General features: G+C 36.7%; 1 protein-coding gene across 2 annotated transcripts in view; it reads left to right on the forward strand.

Moving 5' to 3' along the window:
- adcy2b (adenylate cyclase 2b (brain)) overlaps positions 1 to 16,337 on the forward strand; it is a 96,962-nt gene that overhangs the window by 27,313 nt on the left and 53,312 nt on the right. For both annotated transcript variants that reach the window (XM_079829751.1, XM_079829752.1), the window contains exon 3: positions 6,890 to 7,051. In XM_079829751.1, coding sequence (XP_079685877.1) covers positions 6,890 to 7,051 — 162 coding nt within the window. The remainder of the gene's footprint in view (positions 1 to 6,889; positions 7,052 to 16,337) is intronic.

The raw sequence follows: 16,337 nt of genomic DNA on the forward strand, positions 1-16,337 counted from the left end.
AGGCAAGATGGATCCATGCTTTCATGTTTTTTACACTAAATTCTGATCCTACCATCTGAAACTCGCAACAGAAATCAACTCTCATCAGACCAGGCAACGTCTTATCAATCTTCTTTTGTCCAAATTTTGGTGAGCTCGTGTGAATTGTAGCCTCAGTTTCCTGTTCTTAGCTGACAGGAGTGGCACCCGGTGTGTTCTTCTGCTGCTGTAGCCCATCTGCTTCAACTCTGCCATTCTCCTCTGACCGCATCAACAAGGCATTTTCATCAACAGAACTACCGCTCACTGGATATTTTCTCTTTTTCTGCCCATTCTCTGTAAACCCTATGGTTGTGCGTAGATCAGCAGTTTCTTAAATACTCAGACCAGCCAGTCTGGCACCAACAACCATGTTCAAAGTCACTTCAATCATCTTTCTTCCACATTCTGGTGTTCAGTTTAAACTTCAGTAGATCATCTTGACCATATGTCTACATGCCTAAGAGCATTGAGTTCCTACCACGAGATTGGCTATGATTTCTGTGAATTGATCATAACATAGCAAAACTATTGAGATTAACAAGACAAATATAAGTGAAAACATTGTGAAATACAGATAAAGACTGAGAGAAACATACCTCTTTAAACTATGTAATGTCGACAAAAATCGAATGATTATTTTTAATGAGAGGAAATGTAATCAAAACATTTCAGATAAAATTTACATTTTTATTAAATTTAAATTTAGGAAACATAAAACTTAAACATTTTATTTGCATTTCACATAAACATAAGTTAAATCTATCACATTAATGTGAACTTGTTCAGAAGGGATCAGGGGTAAGTCATGGGGATACACACACTGTTTCCTGAGAATGACCCAGTTAGCTCTGCCACTACTGTCACTGATATCTCAAATTTGCAGTTTTATGCCGTTATATAAATTTGCTGCATTTGTCACACCAATTGTTTAATAATTTAAATGTTGGGTAACACTTTGTTTTGATGGCCCCTTTTAGAAATTCTGTTGACCATAAATAGAATTGCAACTTGTCAACTAACTCTCATTAGAGTATTACTAGAGTATTAGTAGACTAATATCTGCTAACACTTTATTTTGCTGATCCCCCAGTAGACATTGTAGTATATTTGCAACAACATGTCAATTTACAATACTAACCCGAACCCTACCCCTATAACAGCCTATTAATAATCAACTAATACTCTAATGAGAGTTAGTTGGAATGTAGGTGCAATGTTATTATAGTCAACAGAATAAGTGGACCATCAAAATAAAATGTAACCAAATGGTGTGTGGTTATTATCCTCATTTCACCACACTTATTTCAGTTCTTCCTGAGTCCTGGAAATGTAATGCATTCTCCATGTGATGACAACGCTACTTCTTATAATGTCCTATAATAATTATTTTAATGGAAGGCTTTCAGATTATCAGATTATTTCCATTTGCTTTCCTAATACAAAAGCAGTGCAGACTGGTTAACCGGACATTAAGATCCCAGTAGACCACATAATCTTATTCACTATGAAAAAGCAAACCTTCTAAGTGTACCTTATGAATTTACTACCATCTGTTTCCTTAGCAACCCTTGAACAATATGCTTTACATATGTTATTATTACATTTGATGTGATGATCTTATAGCAATAATATAAAAAGACATTATACCAGATCAATTTAGCAATAACATCATGATGTAAGTCTGATCTCTATATAAAATCTATGCTGAAAAGACAATATAAGGTAATGTTATTATATATATATTATGTGTTATTGCTGGACTCCTTGTGAAGTGTGTATATATATATATAATATATATATCTTCTCTAGTCTCAGGACCAAAAAATGATCGTCCATTCGATGCATTCCAAATGCAATGATAGGAGGTCCTACCTGCCTGTCAACCTATGTATTTGCATACCTCTGTGCACCCTGCTCATAGATTTAATATTTTGAATTAGCTTTTATTTGTATATTTTCTCAGTTTTAGTCATTTTGTTGTGTATTTTTGTCATTTTTATTCGTTTTAAAAAATTTATTTCAGCTTTAGTGTTAGTTATATCAGTACATAAAGTTAAACTAAATGAAAGCTAAAGTAACCATTTTTATGGTTTTAGTTTCAGTTAACTATAATAACCCTGATCCAGGAATAGTTCAGCCAAAAATGTATTTAAAGAATCGGACACACTGGATGATTATAAAATCTTTTATTAACTCAAATAATCAGATTCTCTACAGGGAAACATTAATAATGAGCTAAATTATAATTAGACTTGTTAATATTTTAAAATATCATCAGATTGGATTGATGATATTTGGATTCTTGGCTTTGAGTCGGGCAGCTGAATATTTTTACCATCTAGTGCAAGTGGGAAATCTGTGATGTGCAGTCAAAACCTATGCAAATCGCATTGGCAGGTACTGCATGTTTGTAATCATTCAAAACTCATTAATACCAGCAAACCACTCCAAATGAGATCTGAGAGTTTCACAGAGCTCAACCCAGCTGTGACTGTATTTGTTCAGAGCCAAACAAGTCATGATCACGAAGATTGGCTAGAAAAAAAAGACCTTTGCCTTATGGAAAGATACAATCCAAACGTCTGAATCCATGATGAAAATCTGATAAAACTCATTTAAATGTGGAAATGGGTTTTAGGATTTTGAAAACTTGGTCTATCATTTATCTATCATTTTGATATTGTATCATTTTTTTATTTTTGTTGTTGAAGCACTGCTTTTCATTATGCTTGTTGCCATTTTCCAATAGTTCCCAGACATGTACTGAGACAAGGAGTGAATAATTGGGATTCAGCTCTTTAAAACCTGGACTGATGTAGTATAAAACAACTGAATTGAACTGCCAGTCTTAATCCTTTGAACAGATACGAACTGGCAAGCAATCAGTTAATTGTAGAGATGAACCATTTAACCTTGCTAAGTCTTGAGGCTGAACTCAGACACTTCAAACTTCAGCAAAAACACGAGCCATCCAAGCGGTCCGAGGTTAAAGTGCGAGACGCCCCCCGCCCGAGAGCCCAGCGGAGCGTTTTGTCTGCTAGGGGATTCTCTATCCTTCACAAGCCAAATGTAACCATTTCTGACAGTTTCTCTGATCCTCCTCCGTGGCAGACAGAGTGGAAAAGGCGATCGATAAGACACAAGACATATTTTGTCTGAAAAAATCACTGCCCTGCAATCTGTTTGTTTTTTGGCTGTGTATATGTGTGTGTGCGGTCTGTGAGAGTGACCAAGCCAGAAATCCATTAGGCTTTGCTGCCGTCCAGTGCCCTATCTGCCACTCCTCCAGTGCTAAATTGAGCCCTTGCTCACAAAAAAAACTGCACTTAGTGTAAGAAAATGTGAAACATAAGCTTTAGAATATTTATGAGTGTATAACATCGTTCAAGCTTTAAAAAATGTGATGAAACGTAGAGTTTGGCTCTAAACTGAAAGACTACAGATCAAATCATGCAAAGCAGGATTTTTCTTGTTCTTTTGAAACATGAATATTTACATTTATTTACATGTATCTATTTAGAAAAGGCTTTTATCCAAAGAGACCTTCAAATGAGGCAGTGCTAGCACTACAAAGTTTCTGAAATCGTTCAGAATAGTACAAGCAAATTGGCAGTGCAAAGCTCACTTTCCACTCTACCTCTGACATTTATGAAAACTAATTTGCGAAAACATGTCATTCAGATGTCATCATAATATCACAAACATGTGCATACTGCCCACATTTACTTTTATACGTTTTCTGGCCCTCTAGTATAGTTTATTGCTTTTTGACCGTTTTTGGTGCAAGAAATGTAGACTAACATAATGTATACAGTAGAAAATAGAAATAGCAATAGAAAATAAATAAAATTTGAGTATGTTGCCCATTTTCTCTCCATATATTGTTTTCGGTAACACCTCACCGAGGTTCCATTTGTTTACATTAGTTAACTGCATTAGTTAACATGAACTAACATTGAAAAATACTTACTAATACATTATTAAAATTAAAATTTGTATCTATTTGTTAATATTATTTAATGGACTATTCTTATTTAAAGAAAACATGTATTTTTATTAACTAACGTTAACAAAGAGTAATAAATCATATTGATCATTGTTAATTATATTAATTAATTCATTAACTTATTGAACCTTATCATAGTGTTTTCAGATTGTCCTTATTCTTTTGAAATATATGAATGTTGGTAGTGCAAAGCTCACTTTCCAGTCTACATCTTTTGAGATCAAACCGCATGATGTACACTGAAAACACGCTGAAACTTTTAGAACTTCAATCTTTCTTTCCAGTGCAAAAAGTGCATTTACTAAACTGAATTTAGGCAACTTTCTGATGATGAATGGATCAACTCATAAGCTCCCATGTTTTTCCCACTGATGTACGTCAATGAGGCCTATTGAGTGAATAAGATGAAAGCAGGATATACTATTTATACTATCACATAAACTAATGATAAGAGTAAAACGTGGAAAAGTTTGCCAAATCTTGTGCTCATTCTGAAGGATCCCAGTGTTAGGAAAAAAAGGCTGAAGTTTATTTTTAACAGTGTCCCTGATCATTTCAGAATGAACAGTTTGAGCAGTACATTTTGTGCAGCAAGATTGGTTTTGTAAACAGGCTGTTACGACAGGTTGAAAATGTTGTTATATAAAAATCTTTTAAAAAATGTATACTGTATTAGACAGCCGAGCCTGTGCACAAATAAATTATACACTTATATGTTGGAGCAAAATACATTATACCAGTACACACAGATAATTTTTCATTTATAACAACTTTTGAGTCTGTTATTGATTTTAGTTCAGAAACATAAATATAAGTGGTTGTTTGGTTAAGGATGGTTGACATTTGCAAGAGATCAGTGTCAAATTCAGCTCCAGTCCACCTCACCATGAAGCTTGAAACTTTCCTGTAATAAAGGCATTTGCACACAAACATGTCAAATTGTCATCATTGATTGAGAGCCTGTCGCTCTCTCAGCATTGTATGGGAAGCCATGCAAACGAATGCTTACAACCCGTGTTTCCACATGGTAACAGCTCACTTTTTAAAGCTCTTGTCTTTGAAAACATTGTCACATTGTCATGGCCATTAACATACATTTCAGGTCCGTGCTGAGTGATTGTACACACTGTAAAGACAGTAACGATGGTGTCGATTGTACCATATCAATCCGAGCGCGAGTCCGATGATGAAACATTGGAAGAACGAATTATTCAACCCGAAACCTCCATCGCAAGGACGACCTGAGCAGAACGTTTCTGATACTCTACTCATTTTGAGGTATATTACGAGATGTTGCAGCTGTATTTCCTCACCATCAGCATTGACACGATTATGTAAGTAAGATTCTAACAAAAAAATTACTCGTTAAGGCGGTACAGTGTCGATTCTTTCTTTTAGGAGACAATAACTTTATTTATCGTGGACTTTCTACTTTACAACTTTGCAGACCGTTTACATTCACAAACAGCTATATTACACACTGCATGAAAGGGAATATTGGAAAAACCATAATGGGGGCAAAATAGCCTATAAAATCTCTTAAATCTAAAAATGTTCCTGCTGAAATTCAAAATAATGGATGTCAAGTGTCTCATGACCCTGCCAAATCATCTACATCTTTTTCCTTCTAATAATATGACTGGTTGACCCCAGTTACCAGGGAACGTTCTCAGAATTTTGAATAGCGTTCTGGCAAGGTTCTCTCAAAGTTATGAACAACCGGGTTCTAACCAGATGTAACTGCGATAAAAGGTATCTTTCCATCAGAGTTTTTGTCCTGACCAGCCGCGATGGCTATAAGCGACTGGTTTCTATTTCTGTGACATTACAACAACATAAGTAGGCCTACATAAGTATGATAGTGATAATCTCAGGTACTGATTATGTGGTTTATTGGTAACACTTTATTTTACAGTGTCATTGTTACACGTTACATAGATAGTTACTATAAATTGTGCATAATTACACTAACCAAATCCTAACCCTATACATGTACTTAATTAATATTACTTAGTACTTAAAGGTATAATTACACTGTAACACAGACACCTTCAAATAATGTGTAACCGGCCGCTTTATTTAATGTTAAAATAATTTAATGTGAGTTTTAATATCATTTTGGGTTACTACCTTTATAGCCATACTGAAATCGACAATGAAAAATTCACCTTAGATCTTGAAAATAAACAGACAAGGACGTTTAAATGGTGAACTTAGTGTGAACAAACAAGTGTATTTTATGACAAAGGTTGTATTACTCAGTATGTATTCTTAATGAAGTTAAAATGGTGATATTTATGAATATGATTATGTACTTCGTTACGTTTCGCAGTGCGCTTGCAGAGAGACTCCATCCACACACTCCTCTGATTGGCTGTGATTTTTTATTGATTTTATTCCATTTCATTGCATCTGGTGTGGGCAATCTAATTGCTTGTCGCTGGAAACTTGTCACATCGCTTCTGGTTAGGACATGGTGTAACCGAACCAAACTTTAATAATGTTATCAAAACTTTAGCACAAAAACATTATTTATACATTGTTCATGGAACGTTTTTTCCTGAAACATTTTAAATCTAATTCCCATAATGTTTTCAAAATGATAAAATGGTGTTTTCCCTTAACGTTCGCATAACCAAGAAAAAAACATTTTAAAAAACAGTTTTAAACGTTCCAAAATAAAAAATGTATTCAAAAATAAAATGTGTATAACTTAGTAAATGCTAGCAAAACATTCTTAGAACATTTTTTTAGCTGGGACATTAGTTGTAGTAGTAGTTTATCCTGAAATGACCTCTGTCCTGTGTTTCTGAACTGTAGATGTTAAATGGCAGTCTAATGCTCTGTTAACTCTGTTTGCAGGTGTCATTTTTCCTGTTTATTGTGTTTGTGGTGTACACCATGCTGCCGTTCTCCATGAGGGATGCCGTCATCGCTAGTGTCCTCACTTCATCCTCCCACACACTAGTGCTCAGCATCTGCCTCTCGAACACTACAGACCACATGGAAGCCCTTGTCTGGCAGGTAACTGTGTGTGTGTGTGTGTGTGTGTGTGTGTGTGTGTGTGTGTGTGTGTGTGTGTGTGTGTGTGTGTGTGTGTGTGTGTGTGTGTGTGTGTGTGTGTGTGTGTGTGTGTGTGTGTGTGTGTGTGTGTGTGTGTGTGTGTGTGTGTGTGTGTGTGTGTGTGTGTGTGTGTGTGTGTGTGTGTGTGTGTGTGTGTGTGTGTGTGTGTGTGTGTGTGTGTGTGTGTGTGTGTGTGTGTGTGTGTGTGTGTGTGTGTGTTGATTTCGTTCACTGAAATTGTGTGGGCTGAGAAAGGAACAGCTAGTATCTAAGAATAAATGGCGACAGCCTTTGAGCACCAGAGTGACACAAAAAGAACCAAAGATTTTGTCCTATAAAAGTTGTCTGAAAGATGAGAATATGTTCGAAAATGTGAGTCAGAGAGAGAACAAGTGAATGTGGAAGGATGTTTCTACTCTGTTTCCTGTAGGGGTTGTCAGGGGTTATGGTGTTTCACCATGACCTACTATATGGCTTTGATGTCATGGGAGAGCACACCTCCCAGGATCCTCCAACCTGGCTGTTTTGTTAATCATATGGCCTTCCCACTTAAATGACACATTTCCTTGCAGAAATAACTGGCAAAGTTTGTCCATCCGGTGCAATTCCACAAGGTTAGCTTTTTCAGATGTGTGTCATTTGGTCCTGATTTTCTTCTCTTTAACTCTGTAAAGCCTAAAAAGTCGGAAGTTTATTGAGCCTTTAGACAAAAAAAAGTATGCAATGTACAAATAAACATACTTCAAAAGCCTGATGTATCATATTTGATACTTATTTTTCTAAAAGAAAATAGATGTGTGTATAATCAAGTACATTTAATTTGCTTCAGTCTGGTAGGTGTTCATCTTGATGGGTTGCTAACAATATAGTAGTTATTCTTACATTTACTTGATAAAATCAGTAAAATTTCACAGAATAAAAGACAACAGAAAGCATATTGCAGTTTGTGTACAACAGGATATTCATGTTGACAATCTAGAGGCCTTAGAAATTTGCTCATCAAATATGATGCAGGCTTTATAGGGTTAAACATTTTAGCATTGGCCTGGAGAGTTTTGCATGGGCAGAGAACATCGATTTTTGGCAAATTTAAATGTAGTGAATTTTATGTAGAATGAGTGTAAGTGTAGAAATAAAATGTTAGAACAAGCTGTCGAGTGAGATGGAAAAACATTCATTTAATTTAATTTATTATACAGGAAAGGTTCAAAAGTAACATTAAGGTAATTTAAACGGGGTTTCCAGCAGGTTCCTGTTCTGCTGAACATAAAACATAAAACACAATTTACAACACAAACTGGTCTCATATTGTATGTATATCAGATGCAGCAAGTGTTGGTGAAGTGCCATTTTGAATTTGGAAATAAAATGTAATAGCGTGACTATTTGTATAGTTCTGAAAAGTCAGAGCGTTTGTGCATGTAAGTGCAATGCAATGATGGGACCATTTTGGAAGATTACTGTGGATTTGAGAGCTCGACTGTATAATCGTGCTATTGGTTCAGTAATTTCCTTTGTGGTAAGAAACCAGATTGGAAGACAGTAAGACATTGTTGAAAACACAATTGCAAGTAGATAAGTTACAGAATAGATAACAGATAAGAAACAGAAAAGGAAAGATATGATCTAATCTTGTTATACTCATAAAGTTTCCGATTCAGTTTTTTTGTTAAATTAGAAATGTGATACCAATATGTAAGGTGTGTATCAAGTAACACACCAAGATATTAAGTCTTTGAAGTGACAAGATCTTGATTTGCAAAGGTAATAGAATCAGTTTAAGAAAGACTTTTTCTAGGTGAATGAAAATACATACATTCCGTTTTTTTTTACATTGATGGTCAAGCGATTTTTTTTTCAACCAGTCATGTAAGCAATGAAGATCAAATTATAATTCAGAATTTATGATGTCAGGATTTGAGTCGGAGAATAAAATCACAGTATCATCAGCATACAGTAAGCTTTCTGAGTATTTACACACTTGAGGAAGATCATTAATGTATAAAAGAAAAAGCAAAGGTCCAAGAATACTGCCTTGAGGAACACCCATATCACAGACTGAAGATTGAGATGTTACATGATTCATTTTGACAGTTTGTCAAAAAAGAAGAAAGCATTTCTATCACAGATGAAGACAAGTTAAATGAATAAAACATGAAAAGGAATAAAAAGATAAACTTAATTTTTTTATGAAGCGGCAAACAGTTAGCAAACAAACTTAATGCCTCCATGCCACTAGGTGTCAGTATAAAGTCTGAGATCAGTGGTCAAAGTAGAGCCAGCAAAACACAAACAAGGACTGAATCTGAAATCGCCTCCTATACCCTCAAATAGGGCATTATTTAAAGGGACAGCCATTTGTAGTGGTGTCCGAAACCATAGTGGACGTTATCGAGCACACTCATTCTTTCCCACATCACACCGCAATCATGAGTGTACAAGCCAGTGTTCACTCAACGGCTGTCCGAATTCGCTCACTCGTTTTCATTCACTCCTTCAAGTGAACTGTATTAGTGGACTAACGTAGGGTAATAGTAATTGAGGGTTTAGGGGCGATTTCGGATTTAGCCAAAAATTTGCTGGGCCTACCCACACTTGCGGTCCTGGTCACTAGAGAGGGCATGCACATGACAGGAAGTAAGTGTGAAAGATTGTCCCAGGTCTGAAAAATGCCAAAACTCAATGCACACTAAATCCACAATATCTCTAATAACGTTATTTGAGGAAAAGCGCATCCCATCATTCATTAATCACGTTCAAGACGTAAACCTTGTTACAAGTTGCATGTAGTTATTTTTCTAATAATGATAAATGATGCATCTTTACATGCAACTAACCCTTAACCAAACCCTAATCCTAACCCTATAGTAAGTACATGTAGTTAATTATTATTACTCAGTACTTAAATGTATAAATACGTAATACGGACACCTTCAAATAAAGTGCAACCGTTTATTTTAAAGTGTAAAGTTGAACATTTAAATGTGTAAATGAAGTCATGTAAAAACATTACTTGCAGTTTTACAACGCTATGTTGTAAGTGTGTCCCATCTGAAATACGTCATGAAAGTAGACAAGCGGTCAAGTGCAAAGATTGCAAATGTAAGGGTGGTTTCACTACAGTGGTTCAGGCTGCAGGATTGCTGAACGACTAAAGAAACGTTCTCAGTATGATGGTGTAAGACTGTACATTTCTCATATATTACCACCTGCTGCTACTTATAACAACGACGGAAATAAGCACAGTTAGAATAGCAAAATATGTGGGAGAGTGTTGCTATAGTGTGACGATATTGTATTGCAATAGGTATTCCAACCAAGAGAGAAAAAAATAGATTTCCCCTGTAGGGTCTTAGGGTTATATACATATATATTTAAATTAAAAATGAGCTCAATAGGGAATTGTGGGTATTAATATTTAGGGATTTATGATCAATCATAACGGGTTATAATCTAATCACAAATCTCCAAAATCACCCAAAATGGGAATACCTAACCTCGGTATTTATGCAATATATAATATATATATATATATATATATATATATATATATATATATATATATATATATATATATATATATATATATATATATATATATATATATATATATATATAGTTAACAACAATTTATTGTAATTAACTACAGATATATCTATATTAAATAATCACAGAATAACCTCTAGGGAGCTGATTCAAAATTCCTCTCCGTTCCGTTTAAAGAACGAGCAGAGATTCTTTATCCACTCACCAGGTCTATTCTTTCTACCCAATTTTCGGGAAGTTTATCCCTCTGGCCACAAAGGACAAACTTTCCGAGTTATGGTATTAATTAAAGCATTCAACGATGCTTATAAGAGCTCGTAGCTTAGATCTGACATTAAAGGGACTCGTGTTCCGTGAGCAAAACAATGACAATCAAAACGTGAATATCATGGTTTTAATAAAGACTAATACTACGATTACATATGACTACATAAAGAATACATGTATTTACAGAATAGTGGAAAGTAAAGAGGAGGATGAGGGGGAAGGGAAAGGAAGGAGGGTATGATCGTGTCCGATCCGACACCTTCCCAGACATAACCATTGGAGCCAGCAAGAACTATATCACCTTAAACAGGGGTACAATCTTAAAACGCATCTAAATTTCGGTAGAATTGATACTTGCATGGTTTCTTGGTGTTGTGTAAAGCAAGAAGCGTGCGTTGGCGTTTCTCAGAGTGTTTGTGCGCTGAAGCGCTCTCTCCGTTTGGTTCTTCCGGAGCTTCGTTGGTCCGCGGGAGTTTTAGGTGTTTGGGAAGGGAGCGTCTTGGAAGGGAAAGTTCATCTCGTCCAGCCTCGTCTGGTGGAACGCGCCGCTGACTGCGTCGCGGAGCACGTCGATCTTCAAAGGAAACAACAGCTTGGCTGGACCGCGCCGGCTCGCAGGTCGAAGCCCGCGAGCCGCGCTGATGAGATGGGAGGAAAAGGAAATTTGTCTCGTCGGGGTCCTTGCCAGTTCACTGAGCAACAATGTGTGGGTGTTTCTGTCCTTTAAAGTCCATTAACTACGCCCTTTTTCCCTGAGACGACCAATCGTTGGTGTGAATTTCAGGCGGGAGAGACTTTCTTTGTTCGGACTTTATTAATCAATGGAATGTTCTTGCTGGAAGCCAGAATTAGTAAAGTTTCACTCCAAAGACCTAACCATACTAGTGGTACATCTCATAATCATATACTTTGTACCATTGACTAAGACAGAGAAAAAGGAACATTTAGACATCAGACATGCCTTGGTTTACAGACATGAAGGCAGTGCATCTTTTATACAGAGCAATTTGGAGCGTTTAAGATAGCTCTTACATCACGCAAGCATAAGAAATATAGGGAGCATGCATACACTTAAGAAATCATCATATATGTAATTTCTGGGATAGTTTAATTAAAGGCTAAATAGAGGGGAATGCTTGTGTGTGTGTGTGTGTGTGTGTGTGTGTGTGTGTTTGTGTGTGTTTGCGTTAGAGTCAACCCCCCATGGCCCCTCCAGACTGAAGGGTGAGGGAACAGTTCTGGCTGATTAAAATCTGATTGAAGTTCAGAAAGGGCCATCGCTAGTATCTTCTGGTCATCTTCTAGCTGGCCATTAAACAGTCGGAGGTGCCATTTGACTCAGACCCGCCGGAGCCAGTGGGGCAGAAATTTAATTTATATGCAGAGCTGTTTGGAGGAAAGCATCTCTGATCACTTTGATCCTAGTTGAGAGACACTCCAGACGCTACAGTCCCACCGTGTGACAATTAGCGTAGACCAGGGGTGGATAGTCCTGCATAGTTTTGCTTCAACCCTAATCAAACACACCTGAACAAGCTAATAAAGGTCTGAAGGGTTACTAGCAAGCTACAGGCAGGTGAGTTTTATCAGGAATGGATTTGAACTCTGCAGGACTGAGGCTTTCTGGAACCCGAGTTCGCCACCCCTAGCATAGACACATCTTGGCCTACAGGCCTTGATCACCATTAACACCTTTGTGCCTTTAGGACTTCCAAATGGCCCTTTTGATAAGAATGTTTTCAAATGTTTTTGTTCATTTTCAGCCCTACACATGTGTGGAAACTAAATGAAAAATGATGTGTTCTGAAACAAAAATTCAAATATTACATATATTTATTTCAAATCTTTTTATTTTTTATTGAATAAAATTAGATTTTAATGAGGGCATTTTTCCATAATGTATTGTTGGGGCAAGTATCACTTACCATGTAGCACCTACCTAAGCATTGTTGCAGACCATTTACACCCTTTCATGGAAACGGTATTCCCTGGTGGCTGTGGCCTCTTTCAGCAGGATAATGCGCCCTGCCACAAAGCAAAAATGGTTCAGGAATGGTTTGAGGTGTTGACTTGGCCTCCAAATTCCCCACAACTCAATCCAATCGAGCATCTGCAACAAAAAGGGGACCAACACAGTATTAGGTCATAATGTTATGCCTGATCTGTGTATATATTACTTTAGCAAAAAAAAAAATTCTGTTTTAATAATTATTTCGATAATTGTTTCATAATTATACTGTTTACATTTTCCTTAAAATTCAATTCAATGACCACAGAGAGTCAGGACCTCGGTTTAACGTCTCATCCGAAGGACGGTGCTTGTTACAGTATAGTGTCCCCATCACTATACTGGGGTGTTAGGACTCAATTCAATAAACAGCAGGTTCCCATTGTGACAACTTGCCTCATGTAGCATGACACAACATGTCCTGCCATAGGATAAAACTCTTTTGCTTGTTGTCACAAAAGGTCAGTGTGTGTTGATTAAATGTACCTTATTTCCTGGGCAATAACGTGAAAATGTCTACGGTATGTGTTTTTGTAGAAACTGACCTTTAAACATCAAACATTCCTGAGAAAAATTAACTGGAATGCGGTGTAACAACTTGTCCCAATCTTCCCAATGTATACTCTCACAAGGGCTTGACATTTACACAGGGTTCCCACGCGTCCTGGAAAACCTGGAAAATGAAAGACCAATTTTCCAGTCCTGGAAAACACATGGAAAATGGGAAAAAAAGTAAAATGTCCTGGAAACGTTTGCGTTGTCCTGGAAAATAATTGTCCCTCCTTGTGGATGAACACAAACGGGTTAAACATTTTACGCATGAATGTCTGTTTTCAAGCAAGTACGCAATTTGACATCTCAGTAAGCTGGTAGGACTTGCCCCTCTAAACTACGGACATTGTGAGTTCTGTGGCAAATGTGCACGTGCGGTACTCCTGTCTGACAACTAGTGTTAATTTCGTTAACGAAAACTATGATGAAAAATGTTCGTTGATGACCTTTTTTTCCCTGACTAAGACAAGACGATGAGAGACGACACCCACATCATTAAACGATAACTGTGACTAATAACACATGCAATATCGTTGACAAAATAAGACGAGACTGAAATGTGTATAAAAAAAATTTAAAACGTGACCAAAACCACTTGTTTTACTGAATAAATGAGACAACACATTACATTCTGTTTTTACCAGATTTAAATAATGAATCCTCTCTACACTGTTTAAGAAGCGTGGGTGATCAGAAAACACAGACAAGTAAGCTGGAGTTCAGCGATCTTCATTTGAGATTTTCTACTTAAATTAAAGTGTCATTCAGTCGGTCTGTGTTCTGTCACGAGCCGATTGCGCTGTTTGTGAGATTAAATCTGCGATCAAAATGCAGGCTGAAACAGCAGTGTTTTTAATGTTGATCATATTATACAAGCAAGAATGCAATGTTTCCCGAATATCCACGATTTCAAACGTGACATTTAGGGCTGTCGCGGTTATGAAATTTACCTTGCGGTTATAATGGGTGGCTCAAGCGCGGTCTGCGGTATTACCGCATTTTTTTTTTTTTGTTTTTTTTTTTTGTTTTTGTTTTTACAAACCTAATTTATCCTGATTTTACTGCATAAAAAGCTCTGTTGTTGAGTTATGTAGCATAAATTGTTGCTTTTTAACTGACAAAGATACACGTTTTAAAACATTTTTGTTTATTGTTAAATGCAAAACAGCAACAAGAACATGCCTTTTCCCATTAAAAAAATTAAAGAAATCAAATAATTTTAACGTATCATTGATATAATTGTCCCTATATCGAGGATCTAAAAAACTGGCTTTTGCCTAAAGTTTTTGTAAGGCAGCTGGTTCATACTTCCCCTGTAGAACACTACATATTTTGTGCTTTATGTCCGATGTTAAGGTGGTATCCTCGCTTGATGGTTTAAGCATATCTTCTGTCAGGAGTTTCAGGACGGGTTTGACAGAAGACACTGTAACGTAGCTTTCGCCAGACAGCAGATCCGTAAACTCAGCCGCGGGTTGGGTACTCTTGTATCATTATTCATTTATTTAACATCAAATGCACATGACGAATTGTAAAACAAGGCCACAAAAAAAAAAAAAAACTGAACACTGCGGTTGCCGCAGTTTCTGCGGTTGCTTTCCTTCCTCTGCGGTTGGCTTGTCAATAGCGCGGTTTTACAATTTTGCGGTTACCGCGACAGCCCTAGTGACATTGATTTTATACAACAGTTCAACAAGCTAAGGGTAACTTTTGTTAAGTGATGATGTAACGTTACTACATTTAAAACAGTATTGTCAGTAGCCGATCATTGCTCTATTTTGCAACGAAAGCCACAGCAGAACTGCAGCACAGTGGTGATTCGTGAACGAATCTGTGGCTTAGTATGAACGAATTGTGAGATTTAATGATCCGTTCATAAATACAGCCACTTGCTTCGTTACTGAATGAATGAATAACTCGTTGACTGACTCACTCACTCACTCACTCACTCACTCATAAAGACAGTGACTTACCACCACCTACTGGCAATTTTAATTTAATACAACAACAAGTGAACAAGTGTGTGTGTGTGTGTGTGTGTGTGTGTGTGTGTGTGTGTGTGTGTGTGTGTGTGTGTGTGTGTGTGTGTGTGTGTGTGTGTGTGTGTGTGTGTGTGTGTGTGTGTGTGTGTGTGTGTGTGTGTGTGTGTGTGTGTGTGTGTGTGTGTGTGTGTGTGTGTGTGTGTGTGTGTGTGTGTGTGTGTGTGTGTGTGTGTGTGTGTGTGTGTGTGTGTGTTTTGCAGACAGTTTTGGCTGTTTCCATTATATTCCAGAAAATAATGGAAAAAAGAATTTTGTCTGTATAATGTTGTATTCAAGATTTATTCAAATGGATCTGAAGGGAGGATCCCCCCATACCCATATACAGTGGTATAAATGCAATATCTCAGTGTCATTAAATAATTTTTTCCAGTTTGCAGACATGCTGGAAACAACCAAAACTGTCTGCAGGGTGCTAGAACACACAGGACCTGAGATATACAGTACACTTACAAAAATCTATTTATAACTTAACAAATTTAAAAGCGCTGTCTGTTTTTGTATATTTTATATGTTTATTATATCACACACAACATATACTATAATATTTATCACTTTCAGAAGTGTTTTAAGTAATTTCAGGGTTTTCTGTTAAATGACACAGGGATATTGCATTTATACCACTATATATGGGTATTGGAGGGGGGGGGGGCTGTTTAGGCGGAAATAACATAAAAAAAAGGGTCATATTCTTCCATTCAGATCCATTTGTATAAATCTTGCATACATGATCCAGACAAAAATCTTTCTGGAATCTAGTGGAAACAGCCAAAGTTGTCTTCAGGGTGCTAGAGCACACAGGGCCTGAGATATACACTTTCAAAAATGAATTTAT

The sequence above is a fragment of the Gobio gobio genome, assembly GCF_949357685.1.
Source record: "Gobio gobio genome assembly, chromosome: 11".
Taxonomy (NCBI): Eukaryota; Metazoa; Chordata; class Actinopteri; order Cypriniformes; family Gobionidae; genus Gobio; species Gobio gobio.